At 44.7% G+C, this 17,416-nt stretch overlaps 1 protein-coding gene across 2 annotated transcripts in view; it reads right to left on the reverse strand.

Moving 5' to 3' along the window:
- The window catches only part of TAF1B (TATA-box binding protein associated factor, RNA polymerase I subunit B), a 1,890,249-nt gene that overhangs the window by 1,590,017 nt on the left and 282,816 nt on the right, over positions 1-17,416 (reverse strand). For both annotated transcript variants that reach the window (XM_069605992.1, XM_069605991.1), the window contains one exon: positions 9,841-9,938. In XM_069605992.1, coding sequence (XP_069462093.1) covers positions 9,841-9,938 — 98 coding nt within the window. The remainder of the gene's footprint in view (positions 1-9,840; positions 9,939-17,416) is intronic.

Consider the following 17,416-nt stretch of genomic DNA (forward strand, 5'->3'; position numbering starts at 1 on the left):
GGCAACCCTTTCGTGACAACAGCAAACGGAGCCCCAGCACCAGCCCCCTATAGTGGCGTGTCAGTGGTTTCAGGGAGTGTGTTCAACCAAGGGGGGGGGGGGCAATGAGACACCCTGCATAGGACAGCCCACAGAGCAGAGGAACCATTGGTAGGGGCGCAGATAGGAGACAAGCAGTTCATATTCATGGTGGATTCGGGAGCGGAGAAATCATGCATTAGGGAGGGCCGGTTCCAGTTATCTAACCGGAAGTTAGAGACACAGGGGTTCTCTGGGGCTGTAATTGAAGTTCCTTACACAGAAGCTTTGGATGTGACAGTGGGGGGTAAAACTGTAAAAACACCCTTACTGTATTATGAACATTTGACAATAAATTTACTAGGGAGGGACCTTCTTAGCAAACTCAACATGACAATATCATTCACTGAGAGAGGTATAGTGTGTTCAAAACCAGGAATATGCCCATTACGTGTAATGCTGGTAGTACAGGCTCACACAACTGCACCAGAAATACGTGGCTTGCCAGTGGACGAGAGAATGTTTATTGAAGGATTAAAGATGCTGGCCCACATAGTTCATGAGCTGAAAAGGATGGATTGGAGAATACCCGCGGAGTTCCTCTTCCACCCAATAGTGCACCCAGACATAGCACCAGGATCAGTGGTATCATTAGACTTGCATGCTGTACAGGTATCTGCAAAAATGATCGCTGTGATTGGAATGGACATAGACGGGTGTGAATGGCGCACAGTACTGTGCATCAACGCCGACAATGCCCTGCGAGACTTAACTGATGAAGATCTCTTTTCCGATTTAGAAAGCAATGGTGAAATAATAATGGAAATAGCAATGCCCTGTGACATTTTGATTCAGGCTAGACAGATTCCTGTCCAGTTGATGGCAGTGGTGGGAGCACCACCGTCATTTTTTGATGATGACATGGGACTAGTACCAAACAATTTGTGGACAATAGGCCCCCATGACGTAGGGTTGTTGCATGGAGTAACACCAGTGATAATAAAGCTCAAAATGGGGCGATTCTACCCCGAGTGAAACAATATCCATTGTCCCGCAAAGCTGAAGAAGGGATAAAAGAGACAATAAATGCACTGCTAGCACAAGGGATAATAGTGCCTTCAAACTCCCCATGTAACACATGTATCTACACGATCAAAAAAGCAAATGGAGGGGCTTGGAGGATGATCCAGGATTTACGCCCCCTAAATGACGTAATACAGAAAGAGTTCCCTGTGGTCCCGAACCCTGCATCAATATTATGTAGTATCCCAAAAACGGCATCACATTTCACAGTGGTTGATTTGAAAAACGCATTCTTCTCCATCCCCTTGGCAGAAGAAAGCAGATACCTGACAGCATTTACACTAGTGGGAAAGAGATATGAACATTGCAGATTACCACAGGGATACTGTGAGAGCCCAAGCATATTCAACCGCATACTACATGAAGACTTAGGCAACTTATCAGTTGAAAGCACAATCATTCAGTACGTAGACGATTTACTTGTCTGCGCACAGAATGAAGAGACATGCAGAAAAGATTCGGTAACACTCCTGTCCCTGTTGGCAAATAAGGGGTATAAAGTAAACAAGGAAAAGCTACAATATACAATATTGTCAGAAAGAAGTCCTATACTTGGGACAGCTGATATCAAAAGACGGGAAAAGAATAATCCCTGACAGGGTAGAAGCAATAAGATCAGTAAGAGAACCCACAACAGTGAAGGAGATGCAGAAATTCTTGGGAATGTGCAACTATTGTAGAGCATGGATATTAGATTATGCAGCATACACCAGACCCTTACTGCAAGCACTCAAGGAGGCCCAACAAGAGAACAGGAAAATAGAATGGTCAGAAGAAATGAGCGCCTCATTCAAATCGTTAAAAAAAAGAGTTGATTTCGAGTGCTCCAGTACTCGCCAATCCTGATTATGAACGCGAATTTTACCTGTTCTCACACTGCAAGGGGACACTCATGACAGCTGTACTGACACAAAAGACTTCCCTAGGACACAAACCGTTGGCTTACTATAGTGGCACTTTGGATGCAGTAATGCAAGGACATTTCGCGTGCGAGCAATCACTCGCTGCAGCCGCGTTTGCAGTTGAGAAAAGCGTCACAATAGTAATGGGATGCCCTGTCACATTGTTTGTGGAGCATTCATTATTTGCAATACTTAAGAGATCAAAAAGTACACTGACCACACAGCGAGCAACTGCCTATGAAATAATATTGTCCAGCGCCAATATCCATGTGGTACGATGCAGGACAGTGAATCCGGCAACATTCATCACAGAAGCATGCACACTACAGGACATGCAGGAACACGATTGTGCGACTTACACAGGGGAACGAGGGGAGGACACAGTGGTGTGCGAGAATGCCCTGAGCGAGGGGGAGGTGTACTTTGTGGACGGGTCAGCATCGATTGACATGGACACGGGAGAGAAACATGTGGGATTGGCAGTGGTGAGATTAGAAGAAGGTGAGTATGAGACACTAGTGCAGTACCGCCTCCCATCACATTTCTCAGCACAAACAGCAGAACTCATTGCCCTAATAGAAGCATTACATGCAGCTAAAGGTTGTGCAGTGACAATCTACACAGATTCAGCTTACATGACGACAACAGTACATGGAGGTCTGGCAAGATGGGGGCGGAGGGGGTTTCGACGAGCAGATGGAACTCCAGTGCAGCATGCAGAATTGCTGAAGGAGTTAATTGAGGCCCTACGAGATCCCACATTGGTAGCAATAGTGAAGTGCCAAGCACATACGTCCAACACAGACGTTGTGTCTTTGGGAAACGCGGCAGCGGACGCTGCTGCCAAGGAAGATTCATACTTTGAAAAACATGAAACAGGTGAGTATATGCTGCAGCACAAGACAAACGAAGAGCTCCCAGAAGGGTACAATGCGATGCCTATATCACAAATACTAGAGTTACAGGAAGGAGCAAGTGAGGATGAAAAGATGATGTGGGTAAAACGAGGGTGCAGCCAATCAGCAACAGACTTACTCTGGCGACAAAATAACTCAGGAAAAGTGGTAATGCCAGTAAAACTATTAGAAATAGCGTTTCAACAATTACACTTCCCAGCACACAACACAAAACAACACATTGCAGCAGAGATACAAGAAGAGCGGTTCGTGCCCGGTCTTCAGGAGCACATATCTAGATTGACAATGGAGTGCACAACATGCCGGATATACAACTCTGGAATGACATTACGTACACTCAGGGGAACAATTCCAAAACCGATTGGGCCATTCAGAGAGCTACACATTGACTACGCAGACATGGGAGAAAGGTGTAATGGGGCACGCTACATGATTGTGGTTGTATGCCCATTTTCGAGATGGGTGGAAGCAGGCCCATATGCGCGACCTGATGCTAAAAGCGCTGCAACGTTCCTAGTAAGGGAAGTATTTCCGCACTGGGGAATTTGTGACGTAGTTCGCTCAGACAACGGCACTCACTTTGTGAACGAGCTCTTCAAAGAAGTAATAACACTATTAGGAATAAAACATAAATTGTGCTCGATTTATCATCCTCAAAGTAATGACGTGGTAGAAAAGATAAACGGCCTGTTAAAAGGAAGATTATCGAAATGATGCTTCTCATTAAAGAAGAACTGGATTTACTGTTTGCCCCTTGCGCTGTTTGAGCTGAGAAATCAGCCAAGCAAGGACCACCATTTGTCCCCGCACAAAATCGTGACAGGGAGACAAATGCACACAGCACACTCCCCACTGTGCCAACACTCAGACGCGCATAGAAGTGCTGCGATATTGGGAGATGAGTTCACAGAATACTTGAAAAAGCTAACTAGGGTAGCGCGCGCCATATCGAAGCAGCTCTCACCACCATTCACAAGAGAAGAAGGGAACACAACGGGGTCCCTTACGGAACCTGAAAGACAGGTACAACTGATGCCGGGAGAATTCATCTATGTCCGGAGCTTTGTGCGCCGGTGGAATGCACCACGGTTCCACGGACCATACGAAGTGGTATTTTGTACTCCTACGGCTGTAAAAGTGAAGGGCCTTAAGTACTGGATACATTTGACGGATGTACGAAGGGCATATAATAGTGTGCAGGAAGAGGTGGATGAGGGGGCACAGACAACAGCAAACAATACAAATGAAAATAATGAGTGAATGTGAACATGTGTGTGACGGAAATGCACCTGATTGAGAAAGTTGATGACGAGAACCATTACATTTAAGGGTATCTATAAAGATGAAAAGATTGAAGAAGGAAAAAAAAAAATGTGTGGACTTATGTGTAAATAATAATGTGATAAAAATGTATAGTGACTGCTCCCTTGTCTGTACATCCCCAACCCCACTCCCCTACCCACTTCCATTCCCCTTCCATGATATCTTGGCACTGGTAGTGCCAACAAAATGTTTACATGCATGCACTTAATGCACTTTTAAATCTCAAACAGGAGCTACCATGGCATCTAACGGGCAGCCTGCAACTGATAGATTTATTAGATGTAGAGAATTCTTAGCTGAAAGATGTAGATATTCGTATGAGTGTGGATTATCTGTGTGCATTACATTATTTTTTACAATTATGTTTGGCCTGATTACGTATTGGTTCATAGCGTTCATCTCTATCGAGATGAACGAGGGGGGAGGGATAAACAGGACTAATGTGACAAATGAAACAGCAATTGTAAATACTAAAGAAGGTGATTTCTTGGTATGGGATGGAACTAAACTTGTATGGGGATATTACACGACACCATCCAATGCCGTCATCTCGAAAAATGAAGGTCTGCAGGGAAAAATGCAAAACACAATGTCCCCGCCAAAAGTATCTAATTACAATGCCCGCAGTCTAAATGATCGTAACCCCTCTGCTATATCCTGGTTATATAACACCCCCACCAGCCAGCCCGCCCCCGCAACCAAAAACACACTGTTAGATAACATAAAGGAAGAAAATGAAAAATGACAGCGACATATGAAATATGATATGATGATTGGGCAAAGGGGGACGGGAAGGAGAAAGGGGGGCCCACATTGTCCATCGCCCATGAAGCCGGGAAATACATTAGACAAAGAAATAACAGACGGAAAAGGGAGGCGGGGAGGAGGAAGTATGATGAGTATTATGGGTTAGGATTAGACAAAATGGAAGACCCACGACACCCCCACCAGACAAATAAATGGTATGCAGATATGAGTGCAACAGCTAAGCAAACAACAAATGAGAGCTGTTATGTCTGCTCCCTCATTCCCCATGCTTCAGGCACACCCAAAGTATTGTTACCCAAAGAGTTGCCTATTGTCGATGCCCAGTGTCTCCTTCATCTCACGTTGTGCAGAATTAAGAACACCTTCCAGGCACATGAAGTAACTTTTAGAATGCTGCAGAACGAGAAAACCTGCTATCCAAAGACAGTAGGAGTAGTATGTCTGGAAGAGCCATTTTTTATAATACAAGGGACACTTTTTTCAGACAACAAGTGGAAGGACGAAGAAGTAATGTGCAAGGCTGAAGCACTAAGGGGTGTGGCACCAGAGAAACTGCAATGGATAGAAGAAACATGCACACCAGTATGGAAGGAACACATTCAAAACTAACTTGGGTAACGGCCATTGAAAAACCCTTCAAGCTGCAGAAGGAAATAGACTATGAACTGTGTTTTAAAGGTGACGGGAAAGCCTCCCTGGGGGCAACCAAGAACTGTAACAAGACCCTCACCATCCCAGATCTGAGAAAAGGGACAGCGGCCCTCATGGATACGTACTGGGTATGTGGCAACCAGGCATACCTGCACCTCCCACAATCATGGAGTGGCAGCTGTTCGATGGCCACCCTACACTCCGCACTAATGGTAATCCCGGAAAGCCACATTGATGGGAGCAAAAAGATGCGAGGAAACACCCAACAGGGTGCGGCCCAGACAACTGCAGAGCCACAAGTATATGTCCTGTCTTCTGGGAACAAGGAAGGGGTGCTGTCCCGAAACAAACGATCATCGAACTATATATCAAAGGCATCATCAGAATTGCTGGCACAGATCCCGGATAGATATCGATTATTCAGCTCTGCAGAAACATTCTTCGCCTCACTCATCCCAAGTATCCAGGCGCGAGCAAATGCAAAGTGGCTCCAAATCACACGTTGGGAGCTGATCCAGCTGGCAAATGACACTGAAGAAGGGTTTAACGTAATAAAAGTGGAACTGAGAGCACTACGGCTGATGACCATGCAAAACAGGTATGTCCTGGACCTGTTGACAGCGATGGACCGAGGTGTTTGCCGAAAAATCAGAAGTGCCTGCTGCACTTTCGTACCTTCCAAAGACACAGACAACGGCTCCCTGTCCCATGTGATGGAAGCAGTACATAACCTAGGAGAAAGAATGAGAATGGAAGGTGGAGCAGAAGAAAGCACGTGGTTTGACAATATCTTCTCCTGGGTTCCATTGTGGCTGGGAATGACTGTGAAATTTTTGATGCCGGCTGTAGTATTCCTCCTCTTTATTTTTTGCCTGTGCCAGGTGGGTCTTCGATGTTGTGCTAACGCAGTACCGAATGGTGCAATGATGATGGTGACAATGGGCAACACCCGCGGTACAATACAAGCTATGCAGGGAGTACAGGTACAAACAGGAACAGATGACACACCGAGATATCAGCTAGTGCCTAGGTACCACGACAAGGATATAATAGATAAATTGTGGCACACTACCATTAAAGAGCCCCGTATACTAGAATGGTACGAGGAGGTGTGGGTGGACTTGGAAGGGGAGAAAGGATGCATATACCTGACTTGTACCCCAGATGAATATGCTAGGAGAGGTGAGAGCCTGAGAGGGGTGTGCAGAGCATGGATGCCCATAAAAGGCACACCTGCATGGGATGACGCAATAATTGACGAGGAAGAGTGTAGGAGATTGGAGGATTTAAAGAATTTGTTACTTAAGTAACGAAAGGGGGGAAATGTAGGGGAGGATTGGTCCAAAAGACCCCCCTCCCATGCATCCTCTCCCCCGGTGAGGGCCATGGCTCGTCAGGGGTCCCCCTCCCTACCACCAGGGCCCAGGTGGTGGATGGGTCACCTGCCGAAGACATTGACCAAACCTGCTGAATTTAGCTAGGCCTCGAAAACCATTTTGTTTAATGGAAATGGTTTGAGCCCTGCGCACCACAGCGCGGCCCCCACCTTTGGAGAGTTTCAATTATCCCTGTGGTCACAGCTCTCTGGCAGATTCGCTGAGAGCCCGTTCCCACGAACAAGACGGACATGAGCTAGTGAAAGATACCAACACTGTAACATTTCACCTTCCGCAGTGTATCGCTGCTCCCAGCATGACCCGGCCAGCAGGGCCTGGGTGGAAAAAGAACTGTAAAATGGTCCTTTGACAAAAGCAAAGTTCCCAAATACTAATGAGAAAACTACCTGCGACGGAAGCGTTCTCTCCACAACCTCTCTGACTAAAAAACCTGTAAAATGTATAAATATGGCAGAAATTGTGCTCATATGACATTAGGAATGAAGCACCCACATCTCTGCAGTTATGCGCAAATAGTAAAAGCATCCCGGGGGATTTTTGTTGTGTGTGTCATTGAAAAGATTAGACCCCACGGTCCCATGCCATAACCGAACTAATGCTGCCAGAGTGCAAAGAAAGACAAATGCAACCATATTGAGGGCTCGTGTAACGGGTGCACGAAAATGCACCATATGTGTGTGTGTCCAAGCCCACTATGTGCCACTGTCGTCAGTCTCAGTGGCGAGTTGTTTCTATGTGCTCCACCAACCTTACTACTACCTCACTCACCGCGAATGTATAAGCATATAACAAAATGTTGTAGTTGTCAAAAACATAGTGTACAAGTAATGTGCTCGGATTGGCTATATGAGAGGCATTAGCAATGTTAAAACGTGAGCTTTGGAATGACTCAATTAGTATTGTATATTATTTGAATGTTTATGCTTCTTCCACCTAAAATCGGCAACACACGAGGAAAATACCTTTGTGAGCACATGCAAGGCCATTCCCCCTCCCTCCCAGCGAAGCCTGCCAGACGAAAAAGCAGAGGCCTGTGCCGCGCTGCTCCACCTCCCCCAACTCGGCTGGAGCCGCTTCAAAGATTTGTAGTTCCCCCTGCAGCACCCAAGGCCATGGCCTGCCACCTGTATTATTTACAACCCAACAGTAAACCGCAGCCTGAAAACACAAATCCAGAGGCGCCCTTTCTTAAGCTCCACGACCCACTGGCTCACCTTAGGTTAATGGCCCCTGTAAAATTAGGACATCCAATATTATGGCAACATTACAGCAACACATCCATAATGACTTCTAACAAGACATGATGACATGGACCGCCTGTCCCATGCCCCGAGACCCAACCCCACGACCTACGGTACCCGGTCAACAGGACGCTGGTAACCATGTATTGATAAATCGCCAACAGACCCCACTCTAGGTGCATTCCTCCTGTGTTGCATTAACCTGTAGAATAACCTATTGGAAGATTTACTAAGGAAGATAATATTGCAAATGGTTGAATGACTGCGGTGTGCATGGCCTAGGGCAAAGAAGTCAGGAAAAGACATTCATCTCTGACACTGGCCACAGTGGCACAAAAACACCACCCGGATGAACCCAGCTGACCTGCCAGGCCCAGCCCAACCCACGAGGCTAACCAGTGACGTCCTCCAGCCGACAATACACTATTAGGACTGCGATATTATTATTTGATGGTCGTAGCTTGCTCCCATTTGACTAGGCATATTCCAAACCCATTGAAAGTTCAATGAACACCCTTGAACTGTGATCACTTGTGTCTGTCTTACTGTTTGATAGCATGCATTCCTTACAGGGTCTAAAGGACTCACCCATGGAACTTCAGGCAGTTGCCAGGATGACTACTGCAGGGGGGGCCTCATATCTTTTGTACATAAATAAAATGTTGGAACTCTTACCTGGCTTATTTCTCGTGTACATAACAGCGATAGTAGTCACACTTTATTATATGCTTATATTCCACAGGCATTTACAATCTTCAGATTATTTCAATTGAAAGAACATGCATAACATTGGCTGAATTATTAACAAAAAATATATTTTGCATGATACAATTGCCCTGGAAATATCTGCAATTAAATGAATAATAATCATCATAACACACTTTTTTTAATGAAAGACTATAAAGTGCACGTCCAAAATTTGAGAAAAAACAATAATAAAGTGGTAATCTCATGAGTGGACATTTTCTTATAAGATTTCTAGAAAACATGCACTAAGCTAAACCCAAATAACGAAGCAGCAGCAAAAGGTTATCTATAAAAAAAAAAAACACTAAAGCAATTACATGCCCTCTTACTAATGGGTATGAAACAACTGATGAAGACAGATAAAGCTGATTGTTCAGTGGCTGGGCCCACAATGACTTGGCAGTATCCTTGAATGACACAAACAATACAGAGTGTATTGTCTATGTAGCTTTGCATTATGCCAGGGGATAATCCAGTAACCACTTGGATTTTCAGCATCAAGTGAAATTCCTGCCAGAAATATTGTAGCTTAAAAGGGAAGTTGGAAGAGCATGGTATTTACACTGTAGTGCTGGCGGCCAAGAACGTGTACCAGTCTTTTCGACCAGGAATCGCTTTTTACCACTCTTTTCCACTCTTTTCTTACACAGATTGGCTAACAGCCTAATAAGCCACTCTTACACTACGTGTATGGGGTTAAGAATGGTTAAAAAACAGTGAAAAAAGAGCTCAACCAATCGCTGAGACAAGAATGATGTACAGGCATGTTATTATGCTGCTTTTCAGAAATTACCTTCAGCTGGGGACATCCGACTATGGTCTGCAGAGCTTCAGCTTGCTTCAAAAGTATGTACTGAAAACCTTCACATATATACCATTCCCAGCCTTTATCTAAATCAAAGGGGAAAAAAGTTTTATGGGGCAAATATTTCTTTATTACTATAACAAGCAATTTTGCAATTATTTGTTTATTAATTAACACAAATTGACTGAGCTTTAAAATAATTATATGGGAATCCATCCTACTGTACGGGTGAAACTTGAGCCTTTTGCACAGCAAGTCTCCTCAATTCAAACTTGGGCACAGAGCCTGTGCGCATGCACAATGTGTGTCCGGCCATAGGCAGGCTTTGACTCCCGCAACTCCCACCGGATCTTTTATCCCTGCGTGCCAATCAGGCAATCATTCAGTCAGGGGGATGCATGGTGAGAGAGCGCAGGGAAGAAAAGGAACTATGGATTAGAAGTAAATATGTCACTACTGTGAGTAACTTTTCCGTATTTCTACGACCTGTCCACTTTCCTTCACACATATTGAAAATACCAATCATTACCCCAAAATGAGACAGAGGAAAAACTCTATCCAAACAGGTTCTGGAGGACAGCCTGGCCAAACCGTACATCTGATCTAGCACTTGAGTTTATACTGTAGTACTTGCAGAAGACTTGGGGCCCAAGTGGCCACCTTGCCAATGACATCACAAGGAACCAGTCTCTGGAAAGCCACTGCAGGTGCCTTTGTCGTGACTGAGCAAGCATGTAGCCCTGTGCCAGTCCGCAAAACAGAAGGACTTACCCCAGGCCCAACCCTGGGATACGTGGAGGGATGGCCAACCCTGTGGAACGGGGTCACTGAATTGTTGGGAGGTCACACTGGGGACAGAGGAAGTTGGAAGGCACCACCTGCAGGGACGCTAGCAGCAGATGGAGGTGGTAGTGAGGAACACTGTGGCAGGTGTGAGAACACCATGATGAAGCAGAACACCACAGCGAGTTTGAGGATCACCATGGCGAGCAGACTGATGACCGGGACAAGGACCGCCAAGCTGAAGCAGAGGCCACAACAGGAACAGGAAAAGGGCGGGGCGAGAGAAAAATGGAAGTAAGTCGGACAGGGTAGGGAGGACGAGGATCGATGCCCCAATTGCCCATGGATACCTTGAGTGTGGGAGCGGTTATGTTATTCTATGTTATGTTACATTCACTTATACCCCGCACTGTTATCATTAGTATGGTATCCAGGTGCTCACGTGGCTTCTCTTGATGCTTGCAGAACCAGGAGAAACTGGCGCCTGTGAGTTTAGATTGTGTCCACGTGCTTGTTGTATCTGGACTGATAAGGCCCAGTGTCTGAGATTGTTTGTTGTATGCCAATGTTTATTATGTTGGGAGTGGGTTTGTGTGTTTCGTGTGTCGTCTGGCAGCCCCTTAGGGCATGTGTGGTACTTGGGAGGTATGCTGGAGAGGAGCAGGAGTGGTTAGTGCATTGGCTACTCTCAGTGTTCTTCTACGAGCAATACGATGGCTAACCGTCAGAATAGTGGCTAAATCCCTGAGCAAACCAGCAAGAATTAAATCAATCACAATGTGATGCTTCTGGATGCAGCAAGATTTAAGGCAACGAATAACGAAGGAGCAAAGCAGGATTCAACACAATGATATAAGCGACAGGTTGTAATGTAATGGTTGCAGGGTTTCTGTGGCCCAGTCATGGCCCATGGTGGCTCTTACCACCTTACCTGTAGCAGTAGGATGTTTTGTCAGGCGCTCAGAGCGAACAGGCGCAAACATGCAATGGGAGGTGCCCTTTGCCTTTGGCCATTAGCCGGCTGCCCGGGAAAACCAGGCCCCTGGACGCTCATCTCACCTTGTAAATCGGGCTGCATAAACCGACCCATGAAATGGCCACTAGAGGAATGTGGAAAAAAAGAGGAGCAGAATCCTGTCTAGCCCGAACTCAAGGGGAGTGGGGGGGAAAGGAGGGCGTTCCCAGAAAATGCCCAGAGGCAGGATTGGTGGGGAGGAGGCCAGTTGTCAACCAATCAGGAGGAAGATGGAGACATTAAAAAGAAGTTCACCCGTCTCAAGCAGACCTTTATATTCCTTGTAGATGCCACCAGAGGAGGACATTTATCCACAAGAAGAGTACACGCAGGCATACAAGAGGAAGAAACAAACATCAGAAACTGTCAGAGAAGCAAGTGTACCCGGATTGAAAAGTAGAACAATTAAGTCATTGTTCAACTAGTCATCAACGATTTAGAAGCTTGTTTCAATGGTTGGGATTACCTGCAAATAATGAAAGTAATATCATCTTTCCTAAAAGACTGGGTACAGTCAATGTAAAACTCCAAATGCCTGTGAATGTCCAGGTTATGGAGTGTCCACTCCCTTTCCGATTCAAGGGCTGGAAAGAATGTGGGAAGCATAACCTCTTGATTCATGTGAACGAAAGATGCCACCTTATGCAAAAAAGTAGGTCAATTGTTGATAAAGTGTCTTAGCCTTATAAAAGGATTCATAGGGTTCAGAGGTCAAAAGTGCTGGACATTCACTGGTGCACCCAGCAGTCCCATGACCTGCCTTATGGCCAAAGCCATGAGTATGGAGGGTTTGCGAGACAGAGCAGTCAAGACAACACTCCAATCCTAGACAAAGGTCAGAAGGTCAGTAGCACTGACTGGTGGAAATAGCATATTCGACTCATCAAAATGGCATTTTATAACTAGGTTGATGTAGAGAATCTCACTTATATTGGCCCCAATGGCTGTGAGGTAAGCGTGACATGAGTCAATCTTGATGCCCGACGAGACTAGAGAACATATGAAAAGGTACACAGAGGAAGGTGATGAGGCCAATCTCAAAGTTCCAGTAACAGAAACTGCCATGCACAATGCACGCACGCTGGCTTGTGCCTACGTTTTAAGTGAGGGTATTTTCTATGCAAAAGGCTCAAGTACCATCCCCATTCGGACAAACTTCCATGCTGTAAGTATGGAGGAAAGGAGACAGGATGCAGGAGTAGAAATTATTCTGCAGTACAGATTAGGACTTGGCTTTGGTGAATTGCTGAAAACGAGCCTGCAAATCTTAGTTAATAATCCAGTGGCATTCAATTTGTAGAAATTAGAGGGCCGAGCTGGGCTGCCAGATCCAAACACATTGCTCATTTGGATTGCTGCACGGTTTGTAATTTACTGGTGAAGACAGGGTCTCCATTAGTAAATTTGAATGATCAAATTGTCATACATGTTCTGCTTGGAACTGAAGGACAGTGTATTACGTCTGGATCCACCTTTCATGCAGAAAATGGACATGCATTTCCACTTGCATAAACTTGCATGGGTCTCGTGGGAATGACATCCACAATTAAGGGTCATTGTGGCCACCATTGCTGAAGGGATTCAGTGTTTATGCATGTAAACAAGGGACCACCAGGATTTATGTGCACAAACTACAACCCATCTATAAAAAGGTATGTGTTTTAGTGAGGTCACTTTCCTCTTTTGCACATTACTTGTGCACTTCATCCTGCGTTTTTTTAAAAATAGGGTGGGGTGTCCGATCCCCTAGCCCCCATTTAACACACCCCCCACCCTGCTACCCACCACCCGCCAACCTCTTATGCCTAAAAACACAATATATACAAAAACGACTGCAGGGAAAAATGTACCAGTAATGTGCAAACAAGGAAACTGACCTCGTTAAAAAAACAGCATATACTGTAAAACAACCCAAACTGAATGTAGAGGATTGCCTATATGCAAGTTTAAGTGTAAGTGGTCCCGACTGTGTAATGTCTGGGTCATTCCAAAATGTCCAGAGGAGGAGGATTCACAGCCATCATCTTCAGCATTTTAAAACATATGTGACACTCTGTGATAATGGGTAATGCATTCTTTCAAAAATCCCTCTCCTCAAACTGTGTTATAAACCTAGAACAAAGACCACCAACTGCTAGAACTAATAGTGGTACATTCATAACACAAGCTGGAGTGTGATGATGTTATCACTCCTTTCCCAGAGGTAGCCTCTCCTCATGGGGCCAGGGGACGGCAGCCGTTACCTCATCCTGACCCTGGGTGCGGCTATTTGAGGGAGGACCACATGGGGAGAGGCGACTCTTTAACATGGCATCAGGTGAGACATGGTATCCCCATTTCCCTTTTAGGGATATTCCCTCCATTCGTCATGCCTTAATGGTATACTGCCCATATTCCCCTTCGACAACTTGACAAGTCTACTGACAGCACTCCCAATATCAGATAACAAACAAGGTGACAAAAACAGACAAGGAAGAGGCAAGGAGCAAGGATGATTACTTCCAATGAGAACCTACACTAGCAACTTAGTAGCTGAAAGACTGACTGGCCCGACAGAGTTTAAAACCATGCTGACAAGTGAAGTATGGAGAGCAAGTTCTTTTCCATTTTGGTGCCTACCGAGGACGTTGCGAGAACGGGTGATCCGACCGGCTGGGTGCCACAGAAGGATGCAGCAAGCTACGCTCACGGTTTCTTCATCCGTTATTTCTCCCAGTGGTCGACTCTGCCTCTAGTCCCCAAACCCTCGCCTTTTAAGCAGGTTTCTCATATTCATGCACAGCCTAGGCTGTCAAGGGTGGCTGTCCTAAAAGGACAGCCAGCCAATCAGGACTAGTTGCATTCATGCACACCTAGAGACGAAGGACAGGGGGAGTTTCAGGCACCTCCCTCACATCCTGCCTTTCCAGACACACTGGAGCCAGAGACGGGCTTCAGGGCTGAAGCCCGCCAAAGGCAAAATAAACAAAGTGCTCAAACCTGGCTTAAAGTGCACAGTAAAACCCAAGAAAGACCTCACAAACAGAAAATCGCAAAAAATGAAGACCGGGCGATTTTGACAAACTGGTCACCCATGGGTGCTATGCTGCAGCTGAGGATTCAGTCTGCAGTAGAAAAGCACAATGGTAGGAAAATTAAACCACTGCCACCAGCCATTTAAAGTAGTGAGGGTAACATAAAAAATGTTACATGAGAATGTAGGATACGGGGCTACTAGGAAACCCCCAGCACTCCACATAAGATGGCGTGTGCTGGACCTACAAAAGAGAAAAGGTAAGTAAAGTCAATTTCACTTGACTATTTTTGTGAACAGTAGTTCACACAAGAAAAGGTATTTAAACCTTCTGAGAAATCTAAAGGATTTATCTGTGACACAGCACTAAAGGTGATATGTGTCACCATACAAAAAGTAGATGCCTATGGAGTTTGTCAGACTCCAAAAACAGTGAAAACACATAATACATATCTGGTCAAAACACATAAGGTCTCACTTAATCCAGGGTTAAGAATTAAAAACTTGTAAAGTCCAGCAAAAGAGTTTGGGGGTCTCTAAGGTTGAAGGGAATTAGTACAGACACGAGAATTCTCCCTAACAATGACAAAAAATGAACAGTTGCAGAACATAAAATAGGCGACCAGGTGTACAAATTCAATTTTACAAAAGGAAAAACCAGATAATGCAAATTCATGGCCTCTTGAGCCTTCACAATTTTGCCTAAAATGTTCCCAGTTGTGTGTACAATTTTTGTGAAAGAGTGCGACCAAACAATGGAACAATTTGCCCGCATGAAACATTCAAAGCATTGTCACCCTATACATGAAATCAAACATATAGACGAATCAGCTGTGAACAATGATGTCTGTTGCATTAGTGACAGAAATCCAACAGATAAGTACTTCAATCTGAATTGGTCAAAATACAAACCCAACTGTCAGAGGATTCATCATAATAGGCAATGAAGAACGTTTAGGGCTGAATCTAGGAATGTATGAAATGTTAACATTTAATTTTGATATCCACAGGATAATAATGGAGGGGGAAGCAGAGAAGAGACATTGAGTGCATTGATTTTTCTTGGTACTTAACTGCCGGTTTCCTCTTTTTTAATAAGGAGCCCCAGAAACAGATGAAGGTGGGTGGCTGCAGATGGGAAATCAAAGGGACAAGGCAGCAATATGCTGGCACGAGAAAGCATTTCCTTATTCTAGGAAGATGGAAAAAAGCATGCATGACTAAGCTCCTTGATAACTATAAAGATGACCATCTGGCCTATGCTCAATATTCTGCAATACATTCTGGTCAATCCCAAATCACTACTGAACATCTTCCAATGTTGGGAATAATACTGCAAGATGCATAATTTGTGTACAACCAGCTCGGCTTCCTGGCTACTGCTGGGATCTATCCACAGACCAAGGAAGGGGTGCCATTATTTCTAGCCCAAGCATTTCGGATTCCTGCAACCAGTTCTTTGTCAGGATCCTTGTTCACATGATATGCAAAGCCATCTGTATGCTTATCAGTAGCAGGTGGTTACTGCATCTGAATGTACATATCAGCTTGCATCCTGACAACACAATAAGCAGGCATTTTACTGCTTCTGATATAAAAAGCATCTGTGGGCAGACAGTAGTAAGAACTGCAATTTCAAAGAGTATAGAACTCGGTTTGGGAGATTATTGCACAATTGAAAAGACCCTTTATACCAAATTCATATATTCTTAGAAGAGGGGAACGTAGACTGGCTGGATGGTTGGTAACTGCCATGGTTTTCACGGTTAATTGTTGGAATTATAGGAAATGCTGTGTCAGCAGCAAATGCAGTTTCTGTAGGAGCACTGGACACTAACGCCCAAGAATTGGGGTCAGAACTTGAAAATACTCCAACAAAAATTAGATAGCATCAGGGTGGAGCAAAGTGAATAGCTTCAGTGTTTGGACCAGAGTGCTCCAACGTTAAGTGATCAATGAGCACTGTTAGAGCGTGGCATCAACGTGATGTTTAAACATAACAAGTTAACGCATGAGTTTCTGAACTTAGTAAATCCAACTGAACCACCACACATCTGAGTCATGCCCGAGATGCAGGTCTCCAGACGCAGATCACATATATATTTTGGTCAAGGCTGGAGCTCTCTACATATTGGCTAAATATATGTGTGTGCCAAATGATCTTTAATGGTGAACTTGGATGCTCCTATGGACCCCTCTCCTGAGCCCTATTGGGATACTAATGCACAATGGAAAGGGTGAAAAGAACATTTCTTAATACTGCATTCCTGTTGGCTAATAGGGCCATACTGTTGTGCTGGAAAAATAGTAATCCACCAACGTTGAAAATCTGGTTGTTGGCATTGACATGGGCCAATAAAAATGAGTGGTATATATCTCACTCCAACCTGCCATAAACAGGCCCAAAGATATATATGTGTACCTCTGTCCATACCTGCTTGCACGAAATAGCAATGTCAGTGAAACAGGGGAAGCGCAATTGACGCCAGAATCACGGATATTTGTATCCTTGACCATGATGTATGTTGTACCAAGCAACACAATAAAGTATTTTTTTTTTTAAAAGTTTATCATCATGGTGCATAAAGTGAGTGAGTGTGATCTTTTCATGTCCTTTTATTGGCATTTTTGTAATGTGCCGAGATGAAATAAGGTGATCTAAGTTAACCTAAAAGTATCAGTACAAAGCCTGAAAGTGGCCAACTAAGTGGCCAAAATAAAGAGGTTGTTAAAACTTCCTTACAGCTGGTGAG

Source organism: Ambystoma mexicanum, chromosome 4p, assembly GCF_040938575.1.
Source record: "Ambystoma mexicanum isolate Mex_15411 chromosome 4p, UKY_AmexF1_1, whole genome shotgun sequence".
Lineage (NCBI taxonomy): Eukaryota > Metazoa > Chordata > Amphibia > Caudata > Ambystomatidae > Ambystoma > Ambystoma mexicanum.